Source organism: Ornithorhynchus anatinus, chromosome 1 (assembly GCF_004115215.2).
Source record: "Ornithorhynchus anatinus isolate Pmale09 chromosome 1, mOrnAna1.pri.v4, whole genome shotgun sequence".
In the NCBI taxonomy this organism is placed as follows: Eukaryota; Metazoa; Chordata; class Mammalia; order Monotremata; family Ornithorhynchidae; genus Ornithorhynchus; species Ornithorhynchus anatinus.
In genome coordinates this window covers 108645603-108663533 of record NC_041728.1, presented here as the reverse complement: position 1 = coordinate 108663533, position 17931 = coordinate 108645603, and the positions used below count along the sequence as shown (strand labels likewise).

The window sequence follows — 17931 nt, the reverse complement described above, 5'->3', positions numbered from 1 at the left end:
GTCTGTTTGTTGTTGTATAGTTCTCTCCCAAGTGCTTAGTACAATGCTTTGCACACAGTAAGTGCTCAATAAATGCAATTGAATGAATGTATGAATGAATAGCTTATTACTAGTAGCTCTAATTCAACTTTGAAGTCATTCTCATCAAACCAGAACTGGTGATTTCTTCAGAAACTAGGCCCAGAGTCTTACACAGTGACTTTGGTGACTTTTGTGGAACATGGGGGTATTTATTAGAGTATTGATTACTGGACTCCAGACAGCTCTGCCTCTATGGTAAGGAGCCTGAAAATGGCTCCTTTTAATCACAGTGTTCTGGAGCCCTATTGTGTTGATTGCTGTCCTTTTCAAGCAATCAATCAACCAATTGTATACATTGAGCACTTATTTTGTGTGGAGCCCTGAACTAAGGACTTGGGAAAATACAGTGGTAGACATGTTCCCTGCCCACAACGAACTTATCGTCTAGAGGGAGAGACATATATTAATTTCAGTAAATTACAGCTATGTAAATAAGTGCTGTGGGGCTGAGAGAGGGTTCAATAAAGTGTGCATATTCAAGTGTAAGGGTGACGCAGTAGGTAGTGGGAGGAGAGGGAAGGATGGTCTAGTTGGGGAAGGCCTCTTGGAGGAGATGAGCTTTAGATAATGTTTTGAAGGTGGGGAGAGTAATCGTCTGTTGGATATGAAGAAGGTGAGCATTCCAGGCCAGAGGCTGGATGTTGGCAAGAGGTCGGCGGTGAGTTAGACAAGATCGAAGTACAGTGAATAGGTTAGAATTAGAGGAGCAGAGTTCTTATCTTGTTTTGCCTTTAAGAGTTCATCTTTCCTCATTTGCCCTTTTCACTCCATTTTAGATTGTGAGGTTCTTGAAGCCTAGGGACCAAGTTTTGACCCTTTAGAGTATTATTATTATTAACAACAACAATAATAATAATTGTGGTATTTCTTAAGTGCTTACTATGTGTCAAGCACTATAATAATAATAATAATAATGGTAACTTGCTAAGTGCTTAATAGGTGCCAAGCACTGTTCTAAGTAGATACAACATAATCAGTCCCACATGGGGATTAAATTTTAAATAGGAGAGAGAACAGGCATTGCATCTCCATTTTGCAGAAGTGGAAACTGAGGCCCAGAGAAGTGAAGTGACTTGCCCAAGGTCACAGAGTAGACAAATGCTGGATCCGGGATTAGAACCCAGGTCCTCTGACTGCCAGACGTGCTCTTTCTACTAGGGTGCTTTTCTTCAGTGCTTAGCACAGTGTTCAGTAAACACCATTGAATGAATTCATTAATTTATACTGGGGAATCAGATTAGGAAAACAGGTCAATCAGAAATGAAAACTCAAATCCACCTCCAATATGGAATAGGAGCTAAACCTTTCTTGAAGCAGATTTTACAGTTAGAACCTATAATGAAATCGATGGCAGCACTATAAAAATCAGCCAACAAGGAGAAAAGCAGCCCTTAAATGACCTTTTCTGTTGCTCAAAACCAGGGACCAAGTAAGTCAACAAAGATAATTCAGTGTCTTCAGACTTCATATATAATTTCCATTTTAAAGAGACATGGATAAGCAGGTGAACTCAGCATCTGAATATTTTGAATATTATGGAAAATGGGATCACTGAAGTAGGGAATTTTAATCAGGTACTTCATGAATCACAAGATTCTCCTCCAGTTTTTCAAAACAGATTATTTCCAATGCTTCACAAGCACTAGACCCAAAATTTCAAATATTAACAAGGATTCAGATTGGTTTGACTTTTTCCCCGTAGGAGGAGGAATATGCAGCTTCTACAACAACTGTACACATAACCACAAAACCTAACCAGTGAGATATTCACTTCAAAATCAGGCAAACCACTGAACCAACCAAGGTAGGAAAAAGGTAGTAATCCAGTAATAACGCTACTCACCTGGTGGGCACTGGCAACTGAATCCACTGAGACCAGAAAGACACGTCCCTCCATTCTGGCATGACTCGGGGACACAGTAATTCACCATGGACTGGCAAAGCTCTCCAGTGAAACCTAGCCCAGAGAGTCAAGGGAGTAAAACATGAAGCCTGGGTAGCTAGAAATTGCCCATTTTATTATTCCAATTCATTAATCAGTCAATTAATTAATTAATTAAACAATGATATTTATTAAGTGCCTGCCATGTGCAGAGCACTGTAGTAAACCGCTGGGAGAGTACACCGGAAGCAAAAGACGCAATCTCTGCACACAGGGAAATTTACAATATAATGGGGGAGGAGGCAGGCAGACAGATTATTTATGAAGGGATGAGAAGGATTGAACAAGAAGTAACATCCAGGAAGTAGTATCAAGATGAAATAGCTGAATAAATAATTCACTGTATAATTGAGTACACACAAACATATATATCTATAAATAGATATATATGTATAGATATATATGAGATATATATTGAGATATACATATATCCTCTCTAGACTCTGAGTTTGGTGTCAGTGTGGGCAGGGAATGTGTGTCCTTGTCTTATGCAGTCAAGTCGTTTCCTACCCATAGTGACACCACGGACACATCTCTCCCAGAACGCCCCGCTCTCCATCTGCCATCATTCTGGTAGTGGACCCACAGCATTTTCTTGGTAAAAATACAGAAGTGGCTTACCATTACTGCCTTCAGCATGGTAAACTCAAGTCTCCGCCCTTGACTCTCTCCCATGCTGCTGCTGCCCAGCATGGGTGAGTTTTGACTTGTAGCAGAATGCCTTCCACCAGCTAGTCACTGCCCAAGCTAGGAATGGAATGGGTATGCCTCCGCTTGGCTTTCCCTCCCATAGCTGAGACTGGTAGAGTCCTGGAAACTCTCCAGGTGCGACCCTGAGAGGGGCAGGGAATGTATACCAACTCTGTTTTATTGTACTCCCCCAAGAACTTAGGGCAATGTTCTGCACACAGCGCTCAATAAATATGATTGATTGATATACATACACATATACACAGAAGTGCTGAGGATGGGTATAGGTACATAAGTGTTAAGGATGGCTGTTGGGTATTCATTCATTCATTCATTCATTTAATTGTATTTATTGAGCACTTACTGTGTGCAGAGCACTGTACTAAGCACTTGGGAAAGTACAATATAATAATAAACAGTAACATTCCCTGACCACAAGGAGTTCACAGTCTAAAGTGAGAGATACAGACATCAATACAAATAAATAAAATCACCGGTATGTACAAAAGTACTTTGGGGTTGGGAAGGGGGAAGAGCAAAGGGAGCAAGTCAGGGCAACACAGAAGGGAATGGGAGATGAGGAAAACTGGCGCTTAGTCTGGGAAGGCCTCTTGGAGGAGATGTGCCTTCAATAAGGCTTTGAAGCAGGGGAGTGTGGTTGTCTGTCTGCCAGAGGAGAGGATCTTCCAGGCCTGAACCAGAATGTTGGCTAGGGTTATATATGACTTGGGGGTTTGGGAATTAATCCTGAAAAGCTTTTGGAAGAGATAGGATTTTGAAAGGCTTTGAAGGTGGGGTGAACTGTATTTAGGCTGATTTTAACGGGGAGGGAGTTCCAGGCAGGGAGGAAGGACATGAGCCAGGGTTAGGAGGGAGAAAATTCAAGAGCAAAGAACAGTTAGAAGGCGAGCTTGGGAGAAGTGAAGGGAGCAAGCTGGTGAGTAGCCCATGATGAGAGTTGATAACGATAGCTGATACTCCATGTGGCTTGTTTTTCTTTCTGTAACAGTAGCCCTAAGAAAGACTGGCATTTGAAGCAAGAACACCACTACATTATGGATGAAATGATGGGGCCCACATTCCAGAACTCTGCTAACCTTCTAGGTCACCACTGGGCTAGAGTTGCATTTCATTATGGGCAGGGAATGCATTTGTTAATTCTGTTGTACTGTGCTCTCCCAAATGCTGAGTACAGTGCTCTGCACATAGTAAGCACTTGATAAATACCACTGATCAACTGTACAGCCAAACCAGAATGGTTATAAACAAACAAGTCCTTGCCCCTGCATTTTAAGCACTTATTTTGTACAAAACACTCTACTGAGTACTTGGGAAAGGTACGAGGCAATAGTGGAATTCATTCATTCATTCATTCAATGGTATTTATTGAGTGCTTACTATGTGCAGAGCACTGTACTAAGCACTTGGAATGTACAATTCAGCAACAGATAGAGACAATCCCTGGCCAATAATGGGCTCAAGTCGAAACGGGGGAGAATCTCTAGGTTTCACCAGAGGACTTATTTACAATACAGCTACTCCTAGATTCTTGGAGAACTAGGTTTCACTGAATCTCACAAGAACATAATTGCAGAAGCAGGCAGCATGGCCTCGTGGCAAGAGCATGGGCCTGGGAGTCAAAGGACCTGGACTCTAATCCCAGCTCCACCACATGTCTACTTTGTGACCTTGGGCAAACCACTTAACTTCCCAGGGCCTCAGTCACCTCACCTGTAAAAATGGGGATGAAGACTGCGAGCCCCATGTGGGACATGGACTGTGCCCCATCCAATTAGTCTGTATCTACCTCAGCACTAAGTACACTGCCCGGCACATAGTAAATTTTTAGCAATCACCATACCAAAAAAAGAAGAGTTCCTGGAAATGGGGGTTATTTTTATTGTTCCTGAATCGAGAATATTCTTAAACATAATTGAGATCTCCGAGGAGAAGCTCCAGAAGCCACGTGGACAGAGGAAATGTGGGAGCAGGATGGAACGCTTTCTCCCCAAGCTTCCTGCAGCCGGCCCTGGGACAGAGGTGGTGGGCTAGTCTCCAATGAACCTCCCTTTGCCTTCAGAGAGGCTCCTTGACTTTAGAGAACAGGTGATGGCAACAATCGGGGTGAAGAGATTTGGGGAACACTAGATAGAAGGTCCCCAATCTGCTAGATCCAGGAAAAGAAGAACTCAGGATTCAGCAGAAGTTAACAGGGATCAGAGCGCTCCTAAGATGACAACTAGAGGCTATTTCTGCTGCTTTTAGGACTGAGAACCCTGGATTACTTCACATTTACCTAAAAGCTGCAGCAGATGGAGCAGGGCTTCTGGGCCCTGTGCAACCCTCTGGTGCTAGAAGAGGGTGCAAGTGGTGGGGGTTGGGGAGGGAAAGGGAAAGGGTAGGGAGGGAGGGAGGGAAAAAGGGGAGAGAGGGAGGAAGTACCAGAAGCCAATGGAGGATTTTGAGGAGAAATGTGGGCCAAGGGGGGATGGATCAGGATCTGTGCAGCAGCACATGGTATAGATTGAAGCTAAAGGCTGGGAAATCAGCAAGAAGGCCAATGCAATAGGCAAGCTGAGGCAAGATCAGAACTCCTACCAGGGTGATGTCCAGGAAGGGACAAATCTGGAAGATGCTGAGCAGGATTTCACAGTAAATCAGATGTGTTGGATGATGGCAGAGAGCCAAAGATACCAAACCTGTGGGCTTCTGGGATGAGAAGGGTGATGTCAACTGAGATGGGAGGTAGGGGCACTAAGGATTTTCAGGAGAGAGTTAAGGTCTAGAACAATTGTTGGAGGCAATGGGCATGGGAACTGATGAGGGAGGAAAAGCAGTGTTGCTGAGTGGATGAGAGGATAGAGTTATAACAGGGGAGGATGAATTCGAAGGAGTGAAATCATCTTGGTGCCTGGATTTCCACTCACAGCAATTTGAGGTCCGATAGCAGCACCAGAGGAAGCATACTTTGGAGGTGATGATCTAAGTCTGGAGATTGGAAGTTTGCAAGATTGATAATAATAATAATAATACTGGTATGTGTTAAGCGCTTACTATGTGCCAAGCACTGCTCTAAGCGCTAAGGTAGATACAAGGTAATTAGGTTGTCCCACATGGGGCTCACAGTCTTAATCCCCATTTTATAGATGAGATAACTGAGGCATAGAGAAATTAAGTGACTTGCCTAAAGTCACACAGCTGACAAGTGGCAGGGCCAGGATTAGAACCCATGACCTCTGACTCCCAAGCCCAGGCTCTTTCTGCTAAGCCATGCTGCTTCTCATAGCTATGCTTCTTCTCATTGCCACACTGTTTCTCATATGGAGGGCCACGGGTGCAAGGGTGTTGAGTTCAGTAGAGAGGGTAAAGTTGAGGGCGGGGCAATGGGCATCAAGAGAGAGGAGATTGGGTAAGGAAGCCCAACGAGGCATGTTGGTATGGGATAAGGGCTGGGGGGCAGGGTCTAGAGATTAAAGTTGAGGGAGATGACAATTTTGTAGAGGAAAACTACTATGTGGGATAAAAGGCAAAGAGGAGGCTAGGAGGTTGTAATCGAGGAGTGTGATTTTATAGTTGGTGAGCGTAGAAATGATATAACAAGTGAAAAAGAAATCCAGTGTGTGTCCAAGTTGGTGTCTCTCCAGATCACACTCCTGTCCCAGTGAACAAAGCTTCTTCTCTAACTCGACTCACTCCCTGGACTCCACGATCCTAAATTGATAGCCCTCTTGACAAAGGTCTGCTCACTGCATCCTGCTTACTATAGCCTAGTGAAAAGAGAACGGGTCTTGGAGACAGAGGACCTAGGTTCCAATCCCAGCTCTGGCTATGTACCTGCTTTGTGCCTCAGTTTCCTCATCTGTAAAAATGGGGATAACATCCTACACTCTTCCACCCACTTAGACTGTGAGCCTGATGGTATTTATTGATATTATGTCTACCCCACTCTTTAGAACAGTGCTTTCTTCTTATTATTAATATGGTATTTATTAAGTGCTTACTATGTGCCAAGCACTGTTCTAAACGCTGGGGTATATACAAGGTGATCAGGTTGTCACATTAATCAGGTTGTCCCACGTGGGGTTCACAGTTTTAATCTCCATTTCACAGGTGAGGGAACTGAGGCACAGAGAAGTTAAGTGACTTGCCCAAGGTCACACAGCAGACAAGTGGTGGGACCGGGATCAGAACCCACGACTTCTGACTCCCAAGCCCTTGCAACTAAGCCATGCTGCTTCTCATGTAATAGTAATATTATTGCTATTACTAATAATAATAATAGTCTCCATCTTTGGTGACCACAAGAGGGAGCAAACTACAGAAGAAAAGATTCTCGTTTGAGAAAGTGTTGCGGCCAACCCTTAGACATTCTGTCGAGGAAAAGAGCATTTCAACTAATGATACAAAATCTTGTTGAAGACACCGAGCGAGAGATAGGCAGTGAGTGAGCTCTAAGAGGTGACTGAGATTCAAATTTACCTGACTCGAAATTCAGGGAGCCATTTCATATGTCTACGATTTATTTGTAGATTGGAATCAGAAAACTGTAAGAAAAGCAATTGAGCTGATTCTCTAGGTGAGGTAGAGGAGAATGAAGGGAGGCCCAGTTTAAGTCAAATTCTATTGTCGATGCCTTTTCAGGGAGACCCAATTCAACCAGTGGATTTATTGGGTGTTTGCTATGTGCAGGGAGCACGGTCTGGTGCAAGTTTCAGTGTGGTTGCTGCCTTTATGCCTGGTTTGCTTATTTTCAATGCCCGGCTTCCCTTCCACAGCAGATGCTACTGCTGCTGCTGAATTCCGTGGCTTGCAAGTGGCAGTAATGTTTATCCGGCTTTGGGAGGGAGGTACCGTCACTCTGCAATACACAGAGCGGTCAGAGCTTCCCCTGGAAAACTGCTTAGGTAGTGGTGGAAATAGTAGAAGCAGTAGCGTGGCTTAGTGGAAAGAGACCGGGCTTGGGAGTCAGAGGTCGTGGGTTCTAATCCCAGCTCTGCCACTTGTCTGCTGTGTGACCTTGGGCAAGTCACTTCACTTCTCTGTGTCTCAGTTACCTCATCTGTAAAAATGGGGATTTAAAAATAAAAAAAAAAGGGAGCCCTATGTGGGACAATCTGATTACCCTGTATCTACCCCAGTACTTAGAACAGTGCTCAGCACATAGTAAGTGCTTAACAAATACCATAATTATTATTGGTAGTAGTAGTAATGGTAGTAGCAGCAATAGTAGTAATAGCATTTAATAAATGTTTGTTATGTGCAAAGAAATCAAGCATAATTATTGAGTGCTCACTGTACTAAAATTTGGGAAAGAGTATACATGTGGAAATTAGAAACTATAATAATAATAGTGGTGGTATTTGTTAAGTGCTTACTATGTGCAAAGCACTGTTCTAAGCACTGGAGGGGTACAAGCTGATCAGGATGTCCCACTTGGGGCTCACAGTTTTAATCCCCATTTTACAGATGAGGTAACTGAGGCACAGAGAAGTTAAGTGACTTGCCCACAGTCACACAGCTGGCAAGCGGCGGAGCCGGGATTAGAACCCATGACCTCTGACTCCCAAGCCCGGGCTCCCTCCACTGAGCCAGGCTGCTTCCTTGTCCCCAGAGGGGCTCACAATCTAGGACTATTGGTACGAGCAACTTCGATATACTTCCTTCGCTTAATGATGTGTGTCATGTCATCCCAATACACCGTGTGTCTGGTGGGCTAGTGTGATGAATCAATAAATTAAGAAGAAGCATGGCCTAGTGGAAAGAGGAGGGGCTTGGAAGTCAGAGGACCTGGGTTTTAATCCCTGCTCCTCCACCTGTCTGCTTACTTGGGCAAGTTGCTTCATTTCTCTGTACCTCAGATACCTCTGTAAAATGGGGATTAAGGTTGTGAGGCCAATGTGGGACATAGACTGTGTCCAACCTGATTATCCCCAGCGCTTAGTACAGTGCCAGCACTTAAATACTATACATGTTTTTTTAAATCAATGGTATTTATTGAGCAGTTACTGTATGCTGTGCACTGTACTAAAAACTTGGGAGAATACCATAAAACAGAGCTGACAGATACGTTCCCTATCTAAGAGGTGTCCTGTTTGTGTCAGTGGTCTATATTCTAGTGGTGGGGGAAGAGGGTATAACAATAACCCATGGAATTAGGTTTATAGAGTCTATCTCTTTCGGGCATATTTACCAGGCTCAGCTGGAGCAAAATTTAGACACATTACAGCTCTTCCCTCCTGACTTTCCCCTTTCACGGTGCTTTGTGGGGGCGTGGAGTGAGAGCTCAAGGCTGGGGAGGGTCACGGTGAAGAGTCGAGCTATCCGTATGCCACGTGACTGGATTAAGAGAAGCAGCGTGGCTCAGTGGAAAGAGCCCAGGCTGTGGAGTCAGAGGTCATGAGTTCGAATCCCAGCTCTGCCACTTGTCAGCTGTGTGACTGTGGGCAGGTCACTTCACTTCTCTGTGCCTCAGTTTCCTCATCTGTAAAATGGGGATTAAGACTGTGAGCCCCACATGGGACAACCTGATTCCCTTGTGTCTACCCCAGCGCTTAGAACAGTGCTCTGCACATAGTAAGCGCTTAACAAATACCAGCATTATTATTACATTATTATCACAGGGGTGCACATTTGCCCTCATCTGATCCATGATCCTAGCAAGGATCTCTTCTCAACTCTCCAAGACCCAAGCCTGAATACCATGACCTAGAGGCCAAGAAGCAGCGTAGCCTAGTGGAAAGACCACAGGCCTAGGAGTCAGAGGAGCTGGGTTTTAAGCCCGGCTCTGCCCCTTGTCTGTTATGTGACCTTGGGCAAGTCACAAACTTCTCTGTGCCTCAGTTCCCTCATCTGTTAAATGGGAATTCAACACCTGCTCTCCTTCTTACCTGAACTGTGAGCCTCATGTGGAACAGGGACTGTAATAGACTTGAATATCTCGTATCTACCCCAACGCTAAGTACAGTGTTTGACAATATAGTAAAGTGCTAAAATATTATTATTATTATTATTATTGTCATTATTTTTATTATTATTAATCATCATCATCATTAATATTAGCTCTGCTCAGGTGAACCTAAAACTACTGTCTTCTCAGTAGAGAGGCAGCAAGGCTTAGTGGAAAGAGCCCAGGCTTGGGAGTCAGAGGTCTTGGGTTCTAATCCCGGCTCTGCCACTTGTCAGCTGTGTGACCTTGGGAAAGTCACTTAACTTCTCTGTGCCTCAGTTACCTCATCTGTAAAATGGGGATGAAGACTGTGAGCCCTATGTGGGACAACCGGATTAACTTGTATGTACCCCAGTGCTTAGACAGTGCTTGGCACATAGTAAGCGCTTAACAAATACCAACATTATTATTATCATGACTCCCCCAAAACCAAACTGGGTTTTAAACTTTCTAGACCGCAAACTCGTTGTGGTAGGGAATATGTCTGTTCATTGTTGTATTGTACTCTTCCAAGCGCTGAGTACAATGCTCCGCACACAGTAAGCGCTCAATAAATACAATTGAAAGAGGAAAGTTTTTAAAGCTCAGGAACAGGGGAAAAATGGAAGAATCATTTATAACTGTGACACCCTATATTTGTGTTCCAGAGTTGACCCATTTCCAACTGACAGCTCAGAAGGCTTTTTCCTGGAGCGAGTTTAAAATAGTAAAGAGTAAACTGGAGCACTGTTTTTTTTTTTCCAGTGCACAGAATTGTAAAAAGAGAAGAATATCAGCAGTGAGTTAACAATAAAAATGGATTGATGGAAAAAAGTGATTTGTAAACACAATAGGATGTTGGCCATGGCAATTTCAATCGTGAAATTCATGAGTTTCCTAATCGATCATATTTATTGAGTGCTTAAGTGTGCAGAGCACTGTTCTAAGTGCTTGGAGAGTACAATATAATAATGAACAGACATAGTCCCTGCGCACAACAAGCTTACAGTCCTGACAGACTCTGAATTGAAGAGGTGCAGCCAAGCAGACTATTTTCAGAGCTAAGCAGGAAGTGGCTACTTGAAATTTGATTAATTTTGAGTTTAGCACGTGAAATCAATATTTTACTGCTAGCTCCACTGCCCAGATTTTCCTCTGCTAAAAATAGTTGAATAATTTCACTGAGGTTGGATTCCTCCTATCCAGAAACTGGGGAGCGGCGCTACAGAAAACTAGATGACGCAGATAAAAAATTGAGCTGATTTTTATTAATCATTTATTATCTCTAGCCCAGCCTAATGGAAAGGGCATGGGTCTGGGAGTCAGAAGCCTTGAATTCTAATCGTGACTTTGTCACTTGCCTCCTGTGTGACCCCTGGGACTTTGATTAATGGTGCTGAGTGAGTTGTTGTTCAAAATATCAAAACTGGGCTTGAGACTTGATTCTCACTAAGGGGTAGGTGATGATGGATTTATTAAGGGGGGGAATCTGGGTAGAAAAGGACCTTCAAGGTCTTCTTTTGGAGCCAGACTCTGATCCAGGCAGAGGGAGAGCTGCGAGATATGTAAGCCCTTTTCTCCCTTAGACTCTGGGGTTATTTCTTGGTATTCTTTCTGGGCTTGTTTCTTTGGCTCAGAGAAGGTGGGAGGCTTCTTGGGCCAAATAGATGTTAAGTCTATACAAGGTAGACACTCAATAAATGTCTTTAGAGAAGCAGCGTGGCTTAGTGGAAAAAGCACGGGCTTGGGAGTCAGAGGTCGCGGGTTCTAATCCCAGTTCTGCCACTTGTCAGCTGTGTGACTCTGGGCAAGTCACTTAACTTCTCTGTGCCTCAGTTATCTCATCTGTAAAATGGGGATTAAGACTGTGAGCCCCATGTGGGACAACCTGATTATCCTGTATCTACCCCAGCGCTTAGAACAGTGCTTGCCACATAGTGAGCACTTAACAAAATAAATACCACTGAGAGTTGAATGTATAAGGTCAAGTATATCTAATGGAAATAATAGAGTCACAGCAAAATTTCCCATCCACGGGGTTAAGAGAACTGAGAGAAAACCCATAATTTGGGAGAAGTGTGAAGGTGTCATCATTATGCTTTGATGTTGCATCGAGCAAAATGCTTGATTCTTCACAACTCCAGGCCAGAATTGCTGATACACCCAAAAAATGACTCAGGTTGGCTTCCCCATTCTGGAGGCCAGGATGAGTCTGGCAGGCCTGGCACAGAAGCAGCAAGGCCTAGTGGATAGAGCACAACCTGGAAGTCAGAAGGACCTGGGTTCTAATCTTGGCTCTGCCACTTGTCTGCTGTGTGACCTTGAGCAAGTCATTTCACTTCTCTGTGTCTCAGTTACCTTGTCTGTAAAATGGGGATTAAGACTGTGAGCCCCATGTGGGGCAGGGACTGTGTCCAACTTGATTAGCTTGTATCTACCTCAGCACTTAATACAGTGCCTGGCATAAAGTAAGGGCTTATCAAATACCATAAAAAAAACCTAGCCCTCTGCTTCTCTTCCTAGTCCAGTCAATGCTGCCCCCTCTTCATTCCCACTGGCTTTCCTTGGAGAGATATGCCTACCTCAGACTTCCTACCGCTTTCCCAACCCCTGCCTTCCCTTAGGTGACAAAGTCGAGGGCAAGGGAGGTGGGGGCTTCCTAAGTCACATTTATTGAGCACTTACTGTATGCAGAGCACTATACTAAGTGCTGGGGAGAGTAATATAACAATATAACAGGAATATAACAATATGTATAATGTTGGTATTTATAAAGCACTTACTATGTGCAGAGCACTGTTCTAAGCACTGGTGTAGATACAGGTAAACAGGTTGTCCCACGTGAGGCTCACAGTTAATCCCCATTTTACAAATGAGGTAACTGAGGCATAGAGAAGTTAAGTGACTTGTCCACAGTCACACAGCTAAGTGGCACATCCGGGATTCGAACCCATGACCTCTGACTCCCAAGCTCGGGCTCTTTCCACCGAGCCACGCCCACAGTGAGTTTACAGCCTAGAGGAGCTACAGTCTAAGCGTTAAGCTAGGGATACTGGCCCCTGCTTCTTTTGCCTACCCTCTTTCAATTGGCCTACCAGGGAATAATCAATCAATCCATGTTATTTATTGAGACCTGTGCGCAGAGTACTTCACTAAGGACTTGGGAGAGTATGTGCACTAGAGATAGTAGTCACAATCCCTGCCTTCCAGGAGTTTTCGATCTAGTTGGGGAGACAGACGATAAAACAAATTACAAGATAGGAAAAAGGTTGCTAACCCCTGGTTTTGCTCTGGGGGACAGTGTTACCTTTAGACCCTGCGAAACCAAGGGGGAAATGTAGTCGTAGGTGACCGATGGTTCTTAAAGAGACTGTAAGCTCTTTGTGCACAGGGAATGTGTCTGTTTATTGTTATATTGTACTCTCCAAGCTCTGCGCACAGTAAGCGCTCAATAAACACGACTGAATGAAGAGCATCTTCCGTGGAATATCTGAGGGGAGCCATATTTCTGATCAGCTATGAAGCCAATCCCAGATATTTCCCCAAGAAGGCTTCTTGCTGCAGCATCCAGCCCATCCCTGGCCAATACTGGGCAATGCAGCAGCGTTAGCCTACTGCAATGTGCATAGGCCTGGGAGTCAAAGGACCTGGGTTCTACTCCCGACTCTGTCACTTGCCTGTTGTGTGACCTTAGTCAAGTCACTTGACTCTTCTGTGTCTCAGTTTGCTCATCTGTAAAATGGGGATATGATACCCCTTCTCCCTTCTAATGATACCCATTCTCCCTTCTACTTACACTATGAACCCCATGTGAGCCGATTATTGAGTCTGACCCGATTATTCTATATTTACCCTGCCCACTTAGCATAGTGCTTGGCACATAGTTAGCACTTAACAAATACCAAATTTATTATTACCTGTTATCCTCTTCTCTGACCAGCCTCCCAGAAGAACCACCCCTACCTACAAATAGTAATGATAATGATGGCATTTGTTAAGTGCTTACTATGTGCCAGGCACTGTTCTAAACACTGGGGTGGATGCAAGCCAATCAAGTTGGACACAGTTCCTATCCCATGTGGAATTCAGAGTCTTAATCCCCATTTTACAGATGAGGTAACTGAGGCACAGAGAAGTGAAGTGACTTGCCCAAGGTCACACAGACAGCAAGTCATGGAACTGGTATTAGAACTCATGTCCTTCTGACTGTCAGGCCAGTGCTCGACCCACTATGCCATGCTGCCTCTCCAGCACATTCCAGAGAGTGGTGTCCCTTGTGACTGTAAGCTCTCTGTAGGCAGGGAATGTGCCTACCAGCTCTCTTATAGTGGACTCTCCTAAGTGCTTAGTGCAGTGCTCTGCACTCAGTAAGTGCTCCTGACTTAGTGGAAAGAGCACCGGCCTAGGAGTCAGACAGTCATGGGTTCTAATCCTGGCTCCACCACATCTCTGCTGTGTGACCTTGGATAAGTCACTCACTTCTCTGGGCCTCATTTACCTCATCTTTAAAATGGGGATGAAGAGTGTGAGCCCTATGTGGGACAGGGACAGTGTCTGACCTAACTTGAATCTACCCCACCACTTAGAACAGTGTTTGGCACATAGTAAGTGCTTAACGTGAGCTTGTGTGGGCAGGGAAAGTGGCTGTTTATTGTGGTAGTGTACTCTCCCCAGCAACTAGTGCAGTGCTCTGCACACAGTAAGCGTTCAATAAATACGATTGAATGAATGAATTAATTAAATACCATTGATTGAGTGATTGGAGAGAGCAAACTGGACAGAAAACAAGCCCCCCCCCCAAATGTTCCTTAGAACCTACCAGCAGAGCAAATGCAGGTGAAATTGTCCCCGTCGTGCTTCTGACTTGCATCAATACAGGTGCCGTTGTTCTGGCAGGGTTTTCCTTGGCAGGCATCAAACTCTTCACAGAAATCCCCCACGTAATGGTCCTCGCACTCGCAGGAAAATGTGGCCTAGGAAAGCACACTGAGTCGATTAATCTGGGGTGGCCCAAATTGACTGTTCAGCTCTGATCCTGAGGGATCAGAAACACGCCCTCTTCTCAGGCTAACTGGGCAAAGTGGCTGTTCCTTCACCACCAGTAGGCTGGTCCTTGGGCCCAACCGTGGGCTTTTCAGGAGATTTTCTCAAAATAATGAAATGGGAGAGAAACAACATGGCCTAGTGGAGAAAGCATGGACCTAGGAGTCAGAATAATAATAATACTAATTATTATAGTTTTTGTTGAGCACTTACTTTGTGCTAAGGACTGTTTTAAGCACTGGGGTAGATACAAGGTAATCAGGTTGTCCCATGTAGGGCTCACAGTCTTTATTCTCATTTTATAAATGAGGTAACTGAGGCATGGAGAAGTGAAGTGATTTGCCCCAGTTCACACACCAGACAAGAGGCGGACCCGGGATTAGAACCCATGACCTTCTGACTCCCAGGTCCGTGCTCTACCCACTCTGTTACAAAGGGCCTGGGTTCTAATCTCAGCCCCGCCACCTGTCTGCTGTGTGACCTTGGACAAGTCACTTCACTTCTCTGTGCCTCAATTATCTCATCTGTAAAACGGTGATTGAGACTGTGGGACAGTGACTGTGTCCAACCTAATCAACTTGTATCCACCCCAGTGCTTTGTTTAATGCCCGACATATAGAATGAACTTAAAAAGGACATTAAAAAGTTGCTCTAACTGAACTTAAAAAAAATTTCTGAACAACAATAATAATCGTGCTATTTGTTAAGTGCTTACTATGTGCCAGGCACTGTACTAAGTACTGTGATAGATACAAGGTAATTGGGTTGGTTACATTAGAACTTAGAGTGGGTAGAAAATTAGAACTTTGTGTAGGAAAATCCAATTTACCTACTCAAAGTTCTAATTTTCCAAATAAAGCAGGAAAGCAAACGTTTTGTTCAAGGTTTTACAGTGCTGAAGGCAAAGTTACATTTCAAGATTCAGTGCATTCAAAAATGCTACGATGACTTAAGAAACAAATAGTTTGAATTGGTTCAGTTTAGCAACAGTGCAGAATGAAAGGGATTGCTCCCCCAAAGTGATTCTTACCCAGGAATGAGCATTTAATGAACTTCTTAATCATACTTTTTAAGAGTTTATGCCAAACACCCTACTAAAGCTGGGGTGGATACAAGCAAATTGGGTTGGACACAGTCCCTGTCCCATATAAGGCTCAGAGTCTCAATCCCCATTTTACAGATGAGGTAACTGAGGCACAGAGAAGTGAAGTGACTTGTCCAAGGTCAGGAAGCAGATAAGTGGCACACTGGAGATTAGAATCCAGGTTCTACTGACTCCCAGGCCCATGCTCTATCCACTAGAGGTCATGGGTTCTAATTCTGACTCCGCCATGTGGGACATACTGATAATCTTGTATCTACCCCAGCTCTTAGAACAGTGCTTAGAACATAGTGAGCACTTAACAAATACCATCATTATTACTATCCACTAAGCCAAGCTGCTTCTACTAAAACACTAATATTAAACTATTACCACCTCAGCTCAGGCGGTCGGATAAATTCGTGGGTCTACTTTCACGGATCTGGGAGCCAGAGGATCTGGGTTCCAATATGGCCTCCACCACTTCTCTGATGTCTGACCTTGGGCAAGCCACTTAACTTCTCTGTTTCCTCACCAGTAAAATAGGGGTTCAATACCTGTTCTCCCTCCTACTTAGATGATGAGCCCCATGTGAGACGGGACGGTATCTGGTCTGATTAACTTGTATCTACCCCAGTGCTTAGAACAGTGCTTGATGTATAATAAGCACTTAACCCTACACCATATAAATTTTTTAAAAAGCTTGTCCCTAAAACAGAACATTCACAGCTGCGGGGAGTGGATCCTCTGTGTGCCAACAGAGAATACCTGGGCTCAGATGGAAGAGTCAAGTAGTTAGACTGTGAGCCCCAAGTGGGACAGGGACTGTGTCCATCAATCAATCCATTAATCAATTGTCTTTATTGAGTGCTTATTACATGGAAGGCATTGTACCTTGTACTTGAGAGAGTACAATACAACTTGGTGTCATCTTTGACTCGGCTCTCTCATTCACCCCACACATCCAATCCGTTACCAAAACCTGCCTGTCTCACCTTTATAATGTCGCCAAGATCCGCCCTTTCCTCTCTACCCAAAGGGCTATCTTACTGTTACAGGCTCTCATAATATCCTGGCTGGACTATTGCATCAGCCTTCTCTCTGATCTCCCTTCCTCCTCTCTCGCCCCGCTCCAGTCTATTCTTCATTCCATAGCCCGGCTCATCTTCCTGCAGAAACGTTCTGGGCATGTCTCTCCCCTTCCTAAAAACCTCCGGTGGTTGCCTATCAACCTCCACATGAAACAAAAACTTCTCACTCTAGGCTTCAAGGCTCTCCATCACCTTGCCCCTTCCTACCTCTCCTCCCTTCTCTCTTTCTACTGCCCATCCTGCACGCTTCGCTCCTCTGCCGCCCACCTCCTCACCGTCCCCCATTTTCGCCTATCCCGCCATCGACCCCTGGGCCACGTCCTCCCGCTGTCCTGGAATGCCGTCCCTCCTCACCTCTGCCAAACTAATTCTCTTCCCTTCTTCAAAACCCTACTTAGAGCTCACATCCTCCAAGAGGCCTTCCCAGACTGAGCTTCCCCTTTTCCCTCTGCTCCCTCTGCTCCTCCTCTACCCCCCTTCACCTTCCCTCAGCTAAGCCCTCTTTTCCCCTCTTTCCCTCTGCTCCTCCCCCTCTCCCTTCCCCTCCCCTCAGCACTGTGCTCGACCGCTCAATTGTATATATTTTCATTACCCTATTTATTTTGTTAATAATAATAATAATAATAATGATGGTATTTGTTAAGCGCTTACTATGTGCAGAGCACTGTTCTAAGCGCTGGGGTAGACACAGGGGAATCAGGTTGTCCCACGTGGGGCTCACAGACTTCATCCCCATTTTACAGATGAGGTAACTGAGGCACAGAGAAGTGAAGCGACTTGCCCACAGTCACACAGCTGGCAAGTGGCAGAGCCGGGATTTGAACTCATGACCTCTGACTCCAAAGCCCGGGCTCTTTCCACTGAGCCACGCTGCTTGATGTACATCACCTTGATTCTATTTATTGCTATTGTTTTAATGAGATGTTCATCCCCTTGATTCTATTTATTGCTATTGTTTTTGTCTGTCTGTCTCCCCCAATTAGACTGTAAGCCCATCAATGGGCAGGGACTGTCTCTATCTGTTGCCAATTTGTACATTCCAAGCACTTAGTACAGTGCTCTGCACATAGTAAGTGCT

At 44.6% G+C, this 17931-nt stretch overlaps 1 protein-coding gene and 1 non-coding gene across 3 annotated transcripts in view; both read right to left on the bottom strand.

Annotated features, from left to right (window-relative positions):
• Positions 1-17931, bottom strand: part of DNER (delta/notch like EGF repeat containing) — a 197450-nt gene that overhangs the window by 39515 nt on the left and 140004 nt on the right. For both annotated transcript variants that reach the window (XM_029069128.2, XM_039912661.1), the window contains exons 6-7: positions 14458-14611; positions 1925-2038 (exon numbers count right to left, since the gene is read on the bottom strand). In XM_029069128.2, the coding sequence (XP_028924961.1) occupies positions 1925-2038; positions 14458-14611 (268 nt within the window). The remainder of the gene's footprint in view (positions 1-1924; positions 2039-14457; positions 14612-17931) is intronic.
• LOC114817076 lies at positions 2729-2866 on the bottom strand. Its single transcript, XR_003764929.1, has one exon. It is a non-coding gene; the product is annotated as a small nucleolar RNA SNORA7 (small nucleolar RNA).